The 19,893-nt window shown below is 32.7% G+C and overlaps 1 protein-coding gene across 5 annotated transcripts in view; it reads left to right on the plus strand.

Annotated features, from left to right (window-relative positions):
* CACNA2D1 (calcium voltage-gated channel auxiliary subunit alpha2delta 1) overlaps positions 1–19,893 on the plus strand; it is a 353,910-nt gene that overhangs the window by 220,041 nt on the left and 113,976 nt on the right. For all 5 annotated transcript variants that reach the window (XM_085216402.1, XM_085216374.1, XM_085216379.1 and 2 more), the window contains exon 6: positions 3,274–3,403. In XM_085216402.1, coding sequence (XP_085072528.1) covers positions 3,274–3,403 — 130 coding nt within the window. The remainder of the gene's footprint in view (positions 1–3,273; positions 3,404–19,893) is intronic.

Below are 19,893 nucleotides of genomic sequence, written 5' to 3' on the forward strand. Positions count from 1 at the left end.
GATCCCCAGTTCAAAAAAGACAGGGATCTCCAAGAAAGGGTCCAATGGAGGGCCACAAAGATGACAAAGGGTCTGGAGCATCTCCTGTATGGGGAAAAGCTGAGTAAGCTTGGTCTGTTCAGCCTGGGGAAAAAAAGACTGAGAGGGATCTGATTAATGTTTGTAAATATCTGACTGGAGTTGTGTGGCAAATGGATAAGGCTAGGCTCTTCTTGGTGGTGCATAGCAAAACGACAAGGAGCAGTGAAGTAGAACTTTAATATAAGTTTCATATATAATCATGAGGAAGAACTTCTTTACAGGAAGGGTGACAGAGCATTGGAACATGTTGCCCAGAGAGGTTGTGGAGTCTCCTTCTGTGGAGATATTCAGGACCAGTCAGGACATCTACCTGTGAGACCTATTGTAGGGTATCTGCGTTAGCAGCAGGTTTGGACTTGATGATCTCTAGAGATCCTTTCCAACACCTTCAATTCTGTGATTCTGTGTGCCATTACAAGTGTGGAAAATAGACTTTGTATTTGAATATTTAAGATGCTCTGGTGGATTACGTAAAACCTTTCTGTTTCATTGAAGTTCAGTCAAATGTTGGTAGTAGACTCAAAGTTTCTTCCATAGAACATAAGTTATGGGAGAGACTGAAGGCTCAGTTTTATTCTGTTACTCAGAATGGCACTGAGCACTGATAATGTTCAAAGGCTTTAGGAATTCTAATTTAAAAATGTATTCTTGACTGTCAAAATCTCTATGCAGAACCCTGTAGTACAGATCAGATGGTTTACCCACTTTCTATCTTACTGTACTCCTTATCTTTTTTTTTTTTTTTCTTCCTGAAATGTTCTGTGAAAGCAACAGGAGATTGTAATTGTTGGTACTCATTTCAGAAAGTGTTTTCATTTTTTTAATCAAATGATTTGCAGACAGGAAGGGAATTCTTTTCATACGTAAGATCAATTTTTGAGATAGTATTTGCAGGATTAGACACATTCATTACCTTGAGCAGCACGAAACAAATATAACTTGTGAAAAGAACTCCAGAATTTGCTTCATGTTGCATAGTATCCCAGTTCTCGGAAACAGATAGATGGATAAATAGAGAGGGGGAGAGAGACTGAAGGAATAAAAAGGAAAAAAAAAGAGTCAAATTGGACTCAAATATTTTGTCTGAAGTCATCAAAATTCTGTGTCATTTCAAATTACAGAACACATAAACTATTAATGATACCAGCTCCAGTTTACTTCAAAGTAAGCTGTAGTGATGTTACCTCTGGTAGAGTTAAGCAAGTGGCGTACTGGATTGAGACTTTTTAGATTGTATTATACAAGTATTTCCCATTTTTCTAATTCATATTCCAAAGCTTAAACATGACTTTCTAAGAAGAATTGAAATGAAGAAGTATGGTAGATAGAAGTCCTCTGACAACCTCCAAATCTCCCAATGGAAAGTAGATGTGTCTAGTGGCACTTTTAGTGAAAAATGCACAGGAAAATAAACGGTATCTGTCATCTGGCCTTAGATTTTCCAACGAGAGTAATTCTAAGTAATTAGCACATTGTATCAATTTAGATTATTTAATGTTATTACAGACTTAGACTTTAGCTAGTTATAGATTTGCAAGAATTAAAAATATCGTCCTTTACCTTGAGTATTAAGAATTGTGTCTTTCCTTCTGTCTCATCCATCAGAGTTGGATTAAGGGATAAACAGCAAGCTTAACAACTTAGCATAAGATATGATAGCTATACTACATTAAAAAAAAAAAAAAAAAAAAAAAAAAGTAGAATTCATGCCCAACTTCATTTTTCTAAAAGTGTAAGAGAGTTGCATTCTAGACAGCTATGTTGCAGGCATTTACATCTAGATTAGCTGGCCTACAGCTATTGGAGTCAGTGGAAGGGAAGAGTGGCTTCTTTCTTGATTCATCTCATGGGAAAACAGGTATATAATTAAGATGAGATGAGATGAATTTTGCTCCAAAAGTGCCTATTTGTCTTCATGGACTGTGAAAGCATCCTGGGGCAACGAGCTAATATGTAAATTGCTGTGTTACTGAAATCAGTAGATTTCACTTTTTGGCCAAGTTGTACCCTTTATGTTTCCAAAAGACACTACTTCTTCACAATCTACATGATAAAGCTGCTTATTTCAGGCATTTGAACTTGTGTATCTTTCCATGATCCTATGGTGAAACAGATAAGGAAACTTAGCTTTAATCAGGATGATTTGCAGTTGAATTAAAATTCAGCTGTCTATATACTGATAAGGGATAATAGACATATTGGAAGTATATAGAAAATAGCTTCAGTGCATGATTTGCCTGAATCATCAGACAAATGCTTCTTTTTCAGCAATGTTTTTCAACTATAATACATTTTAAAAAACTGATGACTCTGTAGTATTAAAAATATCCATATAATTGCTTCTAATTGCTGGCCTAAGTAATCATTTAGTATCCTAGTTGATTCATTATTAATTAAAGTGGCAATCTGCTTATGCCATGGAGACTCCTGTTCCATCTGCAGCTGAGCCCAGCGAAGACATTAGCAGCTCCCTTTTGATCTTCACTCCCTTCTTGGTTTTCATGCTTCATGCAGTTTTGTATCTAAAAACAAACAAACAAACCTCTGCTTTATAAATTTTTTTAAATCCTAATTAAATGTCTGAGTGGATTGAGAGGAAACAAGAAGCAGTGGTGCAGTTAAGAGAGGATAGAAAACTGAGGCAGGGAGACAGGGGGTAGCAGTGAACAGACAGACAGCTGTAGTCTTCATCAAGACTTACTAATTACATAAACCAATAAGCAAAAACTGTGACAGTCAGAACTTATGAAAAAGCTTCATTTCCTTTCTCTGTCTTACATGTGCATCACTGCTTCTCAGAAACCTATTTATGAGTTGTGTATTACTGGTATCATATTTTAAGGTATATGATTTACAGTGTTATTAAAAACATCAGGATAAGCAATATTTATATTTAAAATTCAGTAAAAATTATTACAAGTAATAAAAGGATAACATAGTTGCCATCATGCAATTGGCTATGTAAGATGCTAGACTCTTCCTTTTGAAGCTTTTAGTTTCACTGAGTTCTGTTGGTAACTTGTAATTCATATTGAATTATACACAAGTATGTCTAGACCTAGAGCAAATAAGTGTTTTTATACAGTAATGCAAAATTTTAGCTATAAAGTCTGCGAGTCTTTTATGTAAAAGGAGGAATCGTTTTGGCATACTTTGTAATATTTTGTACTCTACATTTCTTATTTTAAAAAGCCTGAAAAGAATGACACTGAATCTGGCAGCCAGAGAATCAGACCAGTATTTGAAGAAGATCCTGTTTTCCGACGGCAAACGTCTTACCAACATGCAGCAGTTCACATACCAACAGATATTTATGAAGGCTGTAAGTAGCACATGCACAAACTGATTTTACTGTAATAAACTTATAAATTGTGTCCCATTCTTCAAAGCAAATAAATTACAAATCAGGTTTTCATTTCTATTTTTAGTAGATATTGAGATTCTTTTTTTTTTTTTTTTTTTTTTTTTTTGGTTCCTTTAATGATGCTTCAAATATTTGTTCTATTAGGTATATAATTCATCTTATGAATTAGTTGGAGCCATAATTAAAGACCATTGTGGAAGGATCTAAATTTACAAGATGGAACTGGAGATGAATCAAAACTCCTACATATTCTGATTTTCTTACCCATTCTTTCTATGTACTGTGTGCACATATAATATAAAGGATTCTTGACAGATCTTTACATTGGTTTGGACTCATGCAGAGATAATTACTGAAATCGTTTTCAATTATCCCAAGAAAATATATGGTTCAAGAAAATAGCATCCTGTGCATCCTAAACTCTAACAACCCTTTGCTAAATCATGTCCCTGAGCACCACATCTAAACAGTTGTTAAACACTTCCAGGGATGGTGACTCAACCACCTTCCTGGGCAACCTATTCCAGTACTTAACAACCCTTTCTGTAAAGTTTTTCCTGATATCCAATCTAAACCTCCCCTGGTAAAACTTGAGGCCTCGTCCTGTCACTGTCACCAGTGAGACACCACTCCCCAGCATAAGCACAGCTTCATCACACTGGACCACGCTCTGAGGTCCTGATATAGCTTTGGGCGCCCCTGTTCTTTGAGGTCTTTTCCAACCTGAGCAATTCTATGGTTCAGTGGTTCTGTGTTAGTACTTATGTTGCATGCAGTGCATTTCCAGAATTGTAGTAACAAGACTAGCGAACAATTTGAGTAAACTCTTTCTAAATAGTGTTTAAATAAACAAATAAACATACACATATTGCTGAGGATTTTTTAATTGTAACAGTATTTCAACATTCGGTATTTAAATTATCTTTCAGGATGAAAATAACTTTTTTTTGTGTGTGTGTGTGTGTGTGTTCATTATAAAGAAAAAAATCATTATCCACTAAGATGACATTTTGGCATTTAAAAAGGCTACATAATTTTAAAAAGAAGTGCGGAAAGAAATGAAATATGATCCATATTTTTCAATTCTTTGTTTAGGGTGCTAATTTTAAGTATGCAGCCTTTCTCCTTTTTTGAAATCTCATCAGGAAGAGAGACCTTGAAGTGACCTGAGCTCTTTAAAATTCATGGTGACCATTCAAAAAATGGAAATGGAAATGTCAGTATGATGAGGAAGAGAATCATCATAGCTGATACTCTTATATGGAGTGCTTGAATGACATACATAGAGGATTACTCTGGGATTCTTGCTTTAATAACTAAAGTGCATCTTAATTGCAGGATTACAGGGAAGAGATAGGCCATTTCCTTTTATTTTTAGTTAATAAGTATTAATAGTTTGCATTTAAATTCTTACAAAAACTTGTTTGTAATCATGAGAATTTTTTCTAACACTATGTGAAATTTAACGAATATAACAGTATGTTAAATATTTTGTTGTTGTGTTGAATTTAACTTCTAGATAGTAATTTTAAGAACACTTATGCACATTAAAAACAATACTAGGTAGTATTAGTGTACAAATCCTGAACCAAAAAATGATAACAGACTGTGACTTCCATAGGAAAGGTTCAACTTCAGTATGTAACAAAATGATATCCAAAGATGTAAATGTGAATTTCTAGAGAGAGGTGACAACATACATGGATCACAGAAAATGAATGATTCTTTGAGTCTGACTGTCATGTTAACTAGCAAAGATGTGGTATACCTAATGACTGGTGATTTTAGATTCAAGGAATAGAATGCCTAAGAAATTATCATCTGTAATTTTGTGTCAGCAAAATCTTTGGGTAGGTAGTTACAGGGTAATTTCTACTTAAACAGCTACTGATGGTGTTTATAGAGATAAAAACCTGAAAACACCTGAAAAAGATGTGGTTTTTACATCAATAAATACAACATTTTCACCAGTTTTATTTTACAGTGGCAAACATTACAATATTTTCACCAGTTTTATTTTACAGAGTGTTATCTGAAGGACAGTGAGTGACTGGAATGTAGTCATACAACAAAAGATTTAGAAAACTAGTATTTAATTTTATTTTCATGCCCAATTATTTGTGAAAATCTGCAAGCAAATTTTATGACCCTAAATAGAGTTAACCTATCTTGTGATTTTTCTTCCTGCTTGCCTTTAGGTAAACTGTCATTTCTTGGAAAAAGATTTCAGTGCCTACTGTAGTAGGTAACAGTTGTAGATTTTGAAAATTGTTTGTACATTTTAAAAGTAGTTTGTAATACATCTTCAGTTCCTCAGCTACTTCACAGTCTTCTAGTAAACATTTATAAAACAGGTATTACAACAGATCCTGCAGAGGCACAATGCATGAGACATAGTTTAAAACTTTAAGGGAAAATTCTTTTTTACTGAACTGCATTTTGAAAAACAGATTGTATATGTTTTGTGGGATGACAAAAGAAGCAGAGAATTACTCTTTGGATCTCACAGAACAGTTTTCAACAGTAAGATATTTGAATTCCCCTCTCTCTCCTGAGATTGGCCTTCATGTCTATTACATTCTTGAATCTGAATTTTCACTTGGGTCTGTAGATCATGCTTTGCAAGTTACTTATTTTTTGGGGAATTTTAGAATCACTGACTCTTAGTAATATATGATCTATGAAATCACAGAACCATAGAATCACGGTGTTTAGAAGAGACTTCTGGAGATCATCTAGTTCAACCCCTCTGTTGAAACATGTTCCCTAGAGGTTGTGATCTTTGTTCGATACTCAGTTTTAATTTCATTATTAGTTTGTTTCAATTACTAGGTATAATTTTAAAATATAAGTTACATTTAGATTTTCTGTCATGTCCAGTTTATATGTGTGGATCCATTCTCCATTTAGACCTTGGAAACTGGGATGCTGGTTTAGATATTAACTCTCAAATAGTGTGCCACCTATTTAAACCTGACAAACCAGTATGTGCTAAAAAATAATAGTTGTCTACTACATACATGTATAGTGACCTGCTTATTTTGAAATATACTGATAAAGTTCTTGTGAAATAGTCCATTTTATTATACCATTACAAAACATCCATTCACTACATCTGCTTTGTTAATTTATAGCTTATTTGATTGCAAAAACATATACTATGAAATCTATTTTTGCTTTCTCTCCTCTGCATCTGTTGCCAAAACATCAATAGAAACAGGAAAAAAATCAAAGGAATTTCTTTATTTGTCCATACCTGTTGATTTTAGACTCACTGCAAAAGAGGTCAGCCCCAGTAAAATGAACATAAATTGAACTTTTAATTCAGTATTTTTTCAAGAGTTCATAAATCTTGAAATAAAATCAGTCTGCTACTGGAAACAGATCAGAACCTCAGGTCAGCTTTTTATTGCATGCACTAGGAATCTGTCATGCATCTCATATTAGTAATAACAAAAGTTTCATTTTCAAATCCAAATCCCAATTGACACTGTACTCTGCTTATCCCTAAATGGAAAATGTGAACTGCAGGCCAGAATAAGAGGAAATCCAAAGCACGAGGTTAATGTGCCTAGTGGATACCACCATATATTGTCCTCTGTGAGATGCATAATATACCATCTGCTGCAGTGCTCACTCTAAACAGAAGTCAGTGCTTTTGTTGGAGTTTTAGAAAGGGTGCTAGGCAAAGCATATAGGCAAGGGCTGTTTTTTTTGTTGTGGTTACTCCTGCTTCACTTCTTCTAAGTAAGGAATATAAATGTTATTTCCACATGTCATTACTTGATTATCATTGAAGAGCTGAATAAAGTGTCAGATTGACAGTACTTATATAAGTAGAGAATAATATGTCTAAAAATGATGACTTAGCTTGGAACATGTTTGGACAGCTACCACCATAAGAAAGACTTTTCTTTCACAGAGTTTATGAGAACAGTCATGGACTTGGAATTAAAGGATGGCTTATATAGCTTAGCAGTGTAAAAATATATGTAGTGTTTGTTCCTACCCTCCCTTTATTGAGATCACTGTCAGAATTTTGCTGCTCCTTAGAATTTTCTACAGTGATTTTTACTACAATTTTTGATGGGAATTTTTATGGTCTTCAACAATTTGTGAAAATCTGGAGTATCTTACTCCTGTTTCTTCTATTTTATTTATTTATTTTTAATGAATTCAGTTCTTTTAGTCAGTGAGTCACTTGTGAAAAAATGCAGTGAATGAGTGAAGTGGACCTTTAAATAAATTTCCAGTGTTAGGCTGTTTTAAATACCAAACACTATGGCTTGGGGTAAATGTAAAGCAAATGTTAGTTATAGCAAAGTCCCTAAGTATTCAGCCTGCCTGGCTGTTTTAATTTTCAACCTAGAGGGAAATTACTGACACGTAAGACTAAGCAAAAAACTCTAGGGCCAATAATGTTTTTTGTACTCTGACAATTATAATTTAAGTTACTATTTTCATGCAGATAACTTCCTGAATTAATATTCTTATACACACAGAAAAAACAAATAGCTTTTCTAACTTGATGAAAATCTTTACTTTTCTCAGAGCAGTACTCTACATCATGACACATTTATATCCTAAGTGCTGTAGACTTAGATATGAGATTAAAGCTTCAGAAAATAATATGAAAGTTGGACTCCTAAATATTCTACCTCTGAAATTAAAGAAACTCATTTGAAATTAATTTAGGATTAGCTATAAAAAACAATTTACACTTGAATTCTAATTCTTATTTGGTGTATATTATTGTGAGAGCAGACTAATAGATAGCTTTATGAAATCAACATTCGGAGAATGTTAAAAAAATATATTCTTTTAACTTTTCAGAAATGTTCATTCGTACTTTAAAACATTAGGCAAAAGGTATAGAAACTTGTGCCTAAAACATTTGGTATAGCTTCTGACTTGTATTAGGTTTTGTTATTTAACTGAATTTGGAAAGAACAAATAATCGTTTTCACTTTTGTATACTGTATTTTATGTTGAAGAGTTTTTTCATCTAACATTTTCTATTATTTCTGATGTAACAACCAGTGAATAAAGGAAATAAATCAGACACTGAGGCAGGAGAGACAGATACACTATAGCACTGAAGTAATTAACAGCTTTGTAAGACATTCAACAATCAATACACTTAAATATCACAGCGTCATATAGCCTGCAAAGGACATAGCAGGTTTCCTGAATGTGGTAGTTAGAGGAGACTTTCTTTCTAGAGGTCATTATGAACAGCCAAATACGATTCTTTTCAATAAACAAATAGAGATCAAAATTTTGATTTAACCTTCATCTTTTGTGTTTAAGATGAGTGTTATAATTCACATTTGGAAAGATGAGTAAATGGTCAAGGAAGAGTTTATTTTTCTTTCTCATTTATTCCATTAAGTCCAGAAATGGTTAGTTAGTTTCTTTTGTTTGTGTTTTTAAAAAAAAACAAAACCAAGCATTTTGAATTTGGATTTCAAAAAACAATGTGGGCCTTAACCATGACCCTTTCTTTTTGCTGTGGGTTATTTCCCAGTGAATCCTTTGGGAACCATGAACTACCAACATTTCTAAATTCTGTTGTTCCTTTTTCTTTTAAATAGGAATTGACCTACGTGGGTCTGTAGTAATATAAAGTTTTTGTAAATATTCAAAAGATATAATTTACTACTTGATTAATGTTTTCAATATTGTGAGGAGATGTGAAAAGCCATGATAGCTATTTGCTATGGTTCTGGTTTCAAGAAAATAAAAGTTCCTACAATGAAGAGACTTTTCAGGCTATTTCTTTCCAAAGTTCTTTGATTTCTAAAACATATGATTTTAGGTAGAAGGTTGCAAAATATCTTTTTTTTTTTTTTTCTTTTTTAGCTGCCTAACATTAAATTGTTTATTAAAAAAATGTGTGAAAAATATTTTTTTCTAATAAGTTTACCATTGATTATTATCATCATTCTGTTTGGCTGACTTTCACTCTGTATTTCTTGACTAACAAACGTGATATATATCCAGAATTACCATGAACATAATAGCAAGTCCAGAAATTCCAGTGTCTGTTAGGTTGCTTGACTGAGTAATAAATATTTAAGCTCTGCATACTGCCAAAATCTATTTTGGAAGCCAGATGATTACTGCTGTTCCTCAGATCTCTTTCCATTGCTTCTGCAATATTTTTTCTGTTATGTACAGCTTGGAATAGCAATTAGTATTGAATTCCCTTGTACTAAGAGGGGAAATTTGGCACTGCAGTATGTTCTTCTGGTAAAAATATCTAACAGATGCATTTGCATTTTAAAATAGAGACTGCAAAGCAGAACACTCTGAATATCAGTGGATCTTTCTTGGAAACATTATAAAAAAAAAAAGAACAAAACAATTTTAACAAAGATTTTGAGAGAGCAATTGATTCTGCTGTGTGGAATTCCATCTTGCAGAAACTAGTGCAAAGATTCATAATGTCATAAATCCGGCTTAACTTTAAAAAATAGGTTGATGTCTGTGTGTTACCTGAGCTTTGTGTTTGTCCTCTTGAAAGGAAAAATGTCACTTCAGCCCTTTTGTCAGCTACATTACCTGACAGATGGCTGTGGGAATGTGAGAGATGGCAGTTTTGTTCTCAAAGCTCCTATACAGTGAGGAATGGTAATCAAGAGGTTACTCTGGCTTTTTGTAACTGTAAATTCACAGCATGTGCAAGTCCTTTAGGATTCAACAGAATCTTTGTATAATCATTATTTCAAAATTGTGTACAGAGAACCATAAGGGAGTGTGGAAATAAATATTTGTTACATTTGCAAGCTCGTAGTGAATGTAAACTTTAAATGTGTTTCAGCCTCTAACAAATAAGTAGATATGATGTAGTGAGCTGATTACCAGAAAAGATGTGCTAAATTGCTTGAAGTAATTGAAGTCTAGAAAGAAAATGCAAATTTGTTCTAAGCACTTTATGGAAAAAAAGAAAAAAGAAAAAAAAAAAAAGGAAGGTGTTTGTATAAAGGACCTTAAAACATCATTTAACTAGAAGCATGAGAAGGCTAGGAATATACTTAATTACAGAACCATTCTCTCTGCTCATTAAGAATTTTAGAAATTACTTGGTCTTATTTTTACTATCAGAAGAGTTTAGTAGACTGATTATCAGCTGAATGCTCGAAGACTTTCCCTTAGGAAATATGTTCTTCAGCTTTGCTATATAAAGAAATGTTTGACATTTATAAAATCCATAATTTAATGTTTTTTCCCTCACATTTCAGAAGTATGTCTACTATAATTGCATCATCTGTGTTACCATCTTTTCCAGCATGGTACTTATTAATAATGTTTTTAAAGGAGTATCACCTTTGCAAATAATACATTCAGTTCTAAGTTTGGGTTAGGAAGTTGGATAATCAAAGGGATTTACAAGGAATTTTAATCTAGACATGTAGATTTGAACATCTTTAGAGGAAATGGCTTTTTGCATGTATGTATGTCCCATTTTTAGACTATGTAGATCTTATAAGAAACTGCAGAATGCAGTTTAAGGATGTTGTTACTGTTTCTTTATTTAGTTTTTCCTGACTTCATGCTTTCTGCCATGTAAATCCATTTCCAGTCATAATTATTTGGAAGGAATATGTATAATTTAATCATCTGGCAAAGCCTAAGTAAGAATTTCTCCCACTATTGATAGATATTTTGTGAAGTTTTGATAGTGTAGTTTGAGCATTGGTGATTCTATTTATTTATTTAAAAGAATACTTAAATAATTAATACTACTCAGCTAGTAATTTTCAATTCCTACTCTGTGCATATGTATTAATTGGAGAATAAATTACATATTCTTCTATGCATCAACTGATACATTGCATCAGTTTGAAATTCAGGGTATATAACTTCTTACATTTTGTATAGTGTGCAGATAGTGTAGATGTTTTTCCAGGACAGAGCTTGGTTTACACCAAACTAGATATTATTATTTCTCTGTCTGACACTAGATCATTTCAGGTTACTGTTTCTATCAATAATAATAATACAGTGGCTTTATTTATTTTCCGTCTTGTCTTCCCTGGAATGTCTTCATTCAATAGTGTCTATTTCCCTGATTTCCCCTTCTTTTGTAGGAAACTCAGCCTTAGGAATTATTCAGATCTTTTACAGTTGCACAAAATTCCATTTTAAAATCATGTCTAGTGCTGAGTAAAATGCAGTGTTTACTTCTTATACATATCCCTCATAAACAGAAGATCCTAAGCTGCAGCTCACAAAACTTATCTGTAAAACACCCATTTATCCTCATGATCTTCCCACACCATTTTCTTCTACTTTATTTTGATGGATAAGATTAAAAATTACTTCCCATTTACTGCATGTAAACTTCTGCTGACTGGTAGTTTAGTGATCTTCAGTTATACAGTCAGATTTAGGTATTCCCCTTTCTTAAACCTAAAACACTGAAACCTAAAAAACAGATATTTTATAACTGATGTATGATGCAAACTTCAGTTGTTTGGATTTACTCTTACCTTCCATCCTATTCAAAAACATAATCTTCTAGACTTTTTCTCTTCATGCAAATCTGAAGTTTTTGTTATCTTTTTTGTTTTCTTTCTGAAAGATTTTTTTTTTCCCCCATGGGTTCTGATTTCTTGGTTGTCTTTTCTTCAAGTTTGTATTTCCTCCATTATTTTTTTTTCTTCTTGCATATGGCTTACAATTATTGTACTCATTTGATAGTGTTGATTCTGGGTTTTTCAGCATTCTTCCTCCTCATGGAGTCAGTATGTCCCTCTGTTTATTCACACATTTTAAAGTTGGTTATTTATTTATTTATTTATTTATTGTTAAGCATCTTATTCAGAACTTACTCTTCTTATCCTCTTGTTAAGCAAACATCTCCATATCTTCAGTTTTCTGTCTTCTGAAATTTTTTCTCTGGTAGGATTTCACTATTTTTTCTAAGTACTTCACTAGCCATTTTTCATATCCCCATTGGGTAATATTTCATATATAAAAGATTCTTCAGGTTAATAGACATCTTACAGCCTTGGCGTATTGTCATTTTACTCTGTCCTATCTCTCTGGAGTCTCCTCTCACACTGCCTCATTAACCAGTACTCTTCTCTCTCTTTTTCCCTTCTCTTTCCTCTAAAGAAAAAAGTAGGACAGCTTACAGACTTTCCTAATTTTCCTCCTTCTGGCATCTCCTTTCCTTCTTATTTGATATTCTTTAATAATTGGTTATTTTCCAAGGCATAAATATTTTGAAAAGAAATATTGAAAATTTATAATAAATATTTCTTTCTGTCTTTTGTATACAAATATTCAACAAGTTTGTCTCCTAAGGATTATTTTCAATACAACAATGTTTTGGTAAAAATGTTGATAATTAACTAGTGTGCATTTTGTAGTTGAATAAGCTGTGTATGTGTTAAAGTACATTTGTGCTTGAAGTTCCTCTTTTTTTTTTTTTTCTTTTTTTTTAGCAAGAGTTCTAAGCTAATATAGATCATTTCACTGAGACAATCACCTGCCCATTCTGCTGCAACCATCCTGTTTGCCAAGTCTCTTTCAAGCAAAAGCACTGTTTTCCCAGCAGTACAAAGCTATTTAAGCTAAGAATCTTTTTCAAAATGAGACTTGATCTTTTCCCTCAATCAACATTATAATGTTAGTTAACTGTAATAAATATACTTATTAATCTTGTTGCAAATTAATTTTCAGCTTTCATACTGTTTATTTTAAAAATGTAGTTTTATACTATTAGGGGCATGACTTTAAAATAATTACCTGTATCAATATTCCTTCTTTCCTTGTAATTTATGTTTCAAGCCATTTGTTGTCCTGTGAGACACTGACTGTTCTTTCTCTCCATTTGTCACTAAAAGCACTCTGGTCCATTCAGGGTCAGCTCCTTAATGATGTAGAAAAAAATGAATAGTTGCTGACTATGGAAAAGATAGTGAGAAATGGGGAAAAAAAACTCAGACCTTATCCTTCTCAATTGACAGCTGAAAATCAAAAGCGCACTTGTATAGCTCATTGTAGTGTGTATAGCAAGTGACAAACCATTCAGAGCTGAAGGAAATAAGATGAAGTCTTAAATTAAAAAAATGTCGGAAAAAATGCTGACAAAAATAAAAAAGTCACATCAAATGATGGCAAATGTAAAGACTGTGAATAGAAAATGTCATGTACACTGATACTTCCCAACATAAATGTGTTTCCAGAGGTGTATAGTAGAGTTTTCTGAATTCTGAAAGTCCAAAGAGAGTGTTGTGTCAGTTGGTGTCTTGTGCTATGCACTCAGCAGGATGAAAAAATATCTTTGTAGCAGTGCTATACCAGTAATGTTTGAAATAATTAATTTTCCTCTCATTTTTTTAATGGAAGATCAGTACTGATATTTTATGTTAGAAGTGACCAGATAGAATTATATGAACTTGTTCACATTATAAACTGGTCCAGATAGTAGAAAATGAGGAATGCAAGAAGAAAGTAGCTACTAAGTTGGGAGAGTTAATTTAGTTCCTAGTCATTTTTCTTCTGAGAATGAAAGGAAGCTTGATGTTTTGGGTTGTTATTTTGCTTCATTTCAAATGCAAATTCAGAAATGAGTGTCTTACTATGTATTTGATTAAAATTTTCGCGGAGTCAGCCTAGCCAGAACAAATATGTATTTTGTGCATTGATTCGGTGTCATCACATTGAATCCGAACAAAAATTTAAACATGAAACACAAAAGAAACAATAAGAACAAAAAACAATCTTTTGCATGAGTGGCTGCTGGTTCAGTGTGCTCAGAGAGGTTTTGGAGTTTCCATCCTTTAAAATATGAAAAACTCAGTGGTCATGATCATGTACAGGCTGTTCCTGCTTGAGCTGTAGAAGATACTGTTTGCACCAGATGATCTCAAGCGATCCCTTCCAATTTCAGTTATTCTATGATTTTGTGAATTTGGGCACTGCAGCATCCATGGTTGGGATATCCTAATGGCAGTAAGTGTCATGCTCAAGCGTGTACAGGGAAAAAGTACAATTACTTGAACTGGGAACAGCTACATGGAGCTCAGGCATACAAGAGAACCTTGAATTTTCCTGAGGTCGAAGTAATTTACTTCTACTTAGGGTGATTTTACTGGATTGATTTAAGTATATGGCAGAAAAGCCTTATCTGAAGCTATTGTTTAAATAGTTTGAATGTCTTCCAATTTATACTGAATAATTAATTTTCTATATAACAGTCAATCTAATCTTTTTATTGCTGTTTGGTCGATAATTATTGATCACATAGTCATACGGCATAATCTTTGAGTGCTACTGGTGCTACTGTGCGTGAAGGTACAAATTGATAGTGTTGTGATATTCTTTCCATATTCCAATATTTCTAGGAAGGTACAGAAGCAAAGGAGACAATCTTCTGTAGACATAATTCTCTTCAACCTTCAGTTTCTTTTTCATCGTCACCCCTGTTCCTGGTATCCTGTTTAACATGCTGGTTTATGTGAATGGTGTCACCTTCATCTCCTTGTTCTCTACTTGAAATAGAATTTCTAAATACTATTTCACTGGAGATAATTCATTATTTCCCGACTAGACTTTAAGTTCATTAAATCATCTGTTTTTCTTAATTTCCTTATTTTGTTTCATTTTGTTTCTTCTGAGGTTTTAATATGTGATTCAACTCAGCAGATAGCTAACTGTTCACTCACTTTTTAAGTAGAGTGGGGAGACAACTGGAAAAAAGGTAAAACTCATGCGTTGAGATGAAGACTGTTTAATAGGACAGAAAAGGGAAGGAAAACAATAATAATGATAAAAGAATGTACAAAACAGTGATGTGAAGTGCAGTTGCTCACAATCCACTGACCAGTCAGTTCGTACAGTGGCAGATCGCTGGGTCAGCTCCCCATTGTTCATCATGACACCATATAGCATGGAATATCCCTTTGGTCACCTGTCTTAGTTCCGTCACTCCTATCTCCTTGTGCACTCCCGGCTCCCTTGCTGGCATGACAGAATATGAAGCTGAAATGTCCTTGGCTCTGTGTGAGCACTGCTCAGAATTAACTAAAAGATTGGTTTGTTATCAACATTATTCTCATCTGCAATTCAAAACACAGCACCGTACCAGTTACTAGGGAAAAAATTAACTCTATTCCAGCCAAAACCAGGACACATAAAATGAATTATTTTGTGATCACCCTCCCCTGAAATCATTCCTATAAGAAGCAATTTTGCAGAACTCAAGTGCATCTTTTAGGAGGCAGCTTCCTCCCTACTTTCAATCTATGCTATGTTAAACAAATGATACGGTGCCTAGTTACTGTGACCATTTAGCAAAGTCTGTCTCCTGATTGAAAATATCTGAATCTTCTCATTAGCTTTAGATTTTGTGATAAGTACATGAGACATATCAGTCCCAAGAAAGTGTAATTTTTACTGTTTCCTGTTTATTTTATATGGAGTTAACTCTCCTTATGCAAACATGAGATTAGTGCTTTTAACAGACCTACAAAATTTCCATCTGAGGCTTTGCAAAAAATAAAATGTCCTGATTTAAATACATGTGTATTTTTCTCCAGAGATACAGTACCAAAATACAGCTTCACATTCTTTTGCTCCAGTTATAAGTGTTCTGTTGTGTGACCCACAGAGTGTTCAATTCCTTCTTCTGTACCACATGGTTTAATTTGTGCAGGATTTGTTCCAAATACTGTAATTATGACACAGATTTAAATTTTTATCCCTTAGCAGAATTGATGTATAGATGCTAATGTCCTGGTTGATACTTCAAGATGTTTCTCTTGAACATTGCTGTGTTTCTCTCCTTTATTTGTTTTTGTTTTTACATGAAACATTGTCCTAGTACAAGTGGTTTTGCATCTTCTCCCTTCTAGATGAAAACTTATGCCAACTTTGACCTTACTTTCCTCATTATTTCTGTGGAAACTCCTGAACTCTTTACTCATGTGCACAATTATGTATATATTTTCAATGTTTATTGTGCTCAGACATCACAAAAATTCAGTAACAGTTTTCTGCGCCATTTTTATTTGCTATGGACAAGAAGATTCCTTTCTGAGGATTACTTGTGCTTCCACTTCTTTAAACTGCTTTATTACTTGAACACTTGTTTGATCTATGAGAAGGAGGTCCAAGCTGAATTATTTATATGAAAAACAAAGATTAGCCTCTCTCTTTCTGTCTTTAGAATCTTCTTCAACACTGGTTCCCAGTAGACAATACCTGCCTGATTTCTGATACTTTACTTATAATAAGCCTGTCTGTTTTCCTTACTACTGTTTTCCTAAAGGCTTCTTGTTGTGCTAGTGTGATTTTCTGGTCTTCTGTCTCCCATTCTTTCAACTAAATGTGCATCATCCTGACATCTCTCTCTCAAATATTGAAAGAAATATTGTCTTAGGCAGTCTCTGAGGAATTATAGTATCAGCTTCACCTTTTGAATGAGCAGCCAGTTTCACTTTTGTTTCCGTTATTTGCCATGGCTTGTTTTTCCTTTATAGCTTTGAAGACATCAAATTTATACTGCAGTTTTTTTCACTAGCTAGTCTTTTTCTACCTTGTTTTTTTTTTTTTTTTCCAGTTACCTTCATCCACTGATTGCCCATGCATCACTCAGCTCTCTGATACAAGCAGTTTTACATACAGAGTCATTTTTTCTACCTTCCATCATCCCCTCAGATTTCTGCCTGACATTAGTTGCTGTTCTCGCTGATACTTCCAGTCTTTATTTTTTCTCAGCCAGGACTTCTCACAGGATACCTTCTGCACATACATGTCCATAGAGGTAACACATGCATTATTTCTATCAGAAACAAATTTCAGAAGCATATATACTGCAAAATTCCTTATTTGGTCTCTCCATTGTTTCTGTCATATATTTCAGATCTAACAAAACTATTGTTATTATAACTGACAGCTGCTTTTAACATAGACAGGAGTAGGAAAAAACACATAGCAGAGATCTCACTATTTTTACAAATTTCACATCAACTGACTGTTTTTGAGTTTAAAGTGGCTGAAACACTTATGATTTTCATTAAACTATCTCATGCTGTCCACTGCTAATATATGCACTTGTTTCAAGAGATTACACCATGCTTTCCATTTTCTATAGATGTACACAGATCACTTATGAAGAAAGAAAATTCCACTTAGAGTAACTGGAAATGCGATGACTTAGAAGCAACAGTAATTTAACTTTATCAAAGAGAAGAAATCGCCTTTTATTCCTTACTGCATATTCAATTTTAATGGCAGATTTTTTTTAATAAATAACATTGTTTACTGAAGCTAAGTGGAAAATTGGGCCAAAAAGCCTTCTTCAGTGCTATCTTTAGTATAGAAATTAATACTCTCAGATTTCTCTATAGAAGGATCAGTCTGATCATAAAAAGTGCTTGCTATTACAGCATATCTGTGTAATAAACATTCAAACAAGATGTCTTCCATTTAGAGCAAAAGCATCTGAATATTCTTACTGTAGTCTGTTTAGCACTTCTTTTTTTCTTACCAGAATTGCATCATCTTGAGGTTCCCTTTGATCATCTTGTCCTTTTTTTTTTTTTACCTTCATTTATGTCTTTGTTTCTTTTTTACACTTTCAATAAATCTCTGAATTTATTCTGAAAGAATGTTGATTGAAATGGCTTCGTGTTTATATTTCAGTGGTAAAAAATTTTGCTTCCTATATTTCTGTGCAGGTGCAGGATTTAGAACCTGTGTATATGTACATGATCCCCGCATTATAGAATAATGTCAATTTGAGATGCCATTCTGTGTAGCCTGAGATCTACAATGAGATGGGTACTTAGGAGGATTTGAACCAGTTTTTGCTAGCATATCAATAGCAAAATGAATTTTGCTGTCAAATTAATGATGAAGAATGTTTGCTTGAGTATTTCATTTCATAACATAATAACATGGACAGGAACGTTTGGAAATAAATCTGTAAGTATGTCATCAAACATAAAGCGATTGTTAGACTATCCTTTGAAAATTAGCTAGACAGCTTTCATGACTTTACCATTAAAAAAATATTTTTAATGGGTTTTAGGTCTGTGCCATATTTTCTGGTAAATGTTTCTACTGTTGCCCAGAAAGTTATTCCTAATGTTGCGTCACTGTGATTAATTACTTTCCACTGTCTAGAATACATTAGCTGGATGAAATATCAATTAAAGTAATTGTGAAGTTTTATTGTTTGATCAATTTTATTTGTATAGATAGTCTACACTTAAAGGAAGGCATTTGGGCCATCAGCAAGATAATGATTTTTGGCAGAAATGTGTACTTTTCTTAAAAATGAATTTCTCCCTAACATTCTACAGTTGTAAGATTTCACATAATTTAAAGGAGCTGCTTATTCCTTTAGTATTCCACATTTATCAAAGTATCCCCTCTCTTTTAATTAGTTCTACAAACTTTATATTTGCAATCTCCTATTTCTATTACTTTTTGGAATGTATGTATGTATATGTATATATGTATATATGTATGTATGTATCAATATATATATTGACAGTTATATATATATTTCCATCTATATATGACATTATAAATATATCTATATTCATATATAATATATAGAATATATACATAATGTATAGCTAATATGCATTATATATTATTATATACATTATCTATATAGTATATATTCCGTATATTATAAATAAAATACAATATACATATAGTATATATGTATATTTATAGATAATTTATATTATAATTAAATATAATAGTTATAATTGTATAATTTATTATATATAAACAACTACATGATAAATATAATAAATATAGATTATATAATATATAGAATATATATACTATCTATAGATAGTATATATAATATATATACTATATAGAGATATAGTAGAGAGATAATATATATTAATATATATTATGTACATATTATATATTGTATATATTTATCTATATTAATAGATAAATCAAAATAATTAACCTATTTGTACCAAAATTCAGTTGTGCAGTCTGATTGCACACACATAAACTCAGCCACACAACTATGAAATTTTCGTTTATCTTTACTCATAACACACTTGTTGGTTTAAAGACTGTCAATTTTTGTTGTAAGAATTGAAGGGTATGATCCAAGTTTGCTGAGAATTTAGGATTTTAGTATTCTCCAACCAAAGTCAAGACTGAATTTTAGGATTATGCATAGTAGATAATGAGAAGGTTGAAATCAAGTGTTTAAAATGCTTTTAGCTTTAGAAATGCTGTAATTTGAAAAAAGGCAGAGGAGTATTGAAATGATTATGTCAATACAAAAATGAGCATGATACATTTGAAAATGATAAGGAAGTGGAAAGCTGTTCCTTTTAAAAGATCAATATAAAAAATTCAGTAGAAGCTGACAAGAGAAGTGAAAGCTCTTTGCTTGAATAAGATGAATATAAAATAGGTAAAATAGATAGGAATAGAATCTGACAAGT

This window comes from Meleagris gallopavo, chromosome 1 (assembly GCF_905368555.1).
Source record: "Meleagris gallopavo chromosome 1, MGAL_WU_HG_1.1, whole genome shotgun sequence".
Classification (NCBI taxonomy): Eukaryota; Metazoa; Chordata; class Aves; order Galliformes; family Phasianidae; genus Meleagris; species Meleagris gallopavo.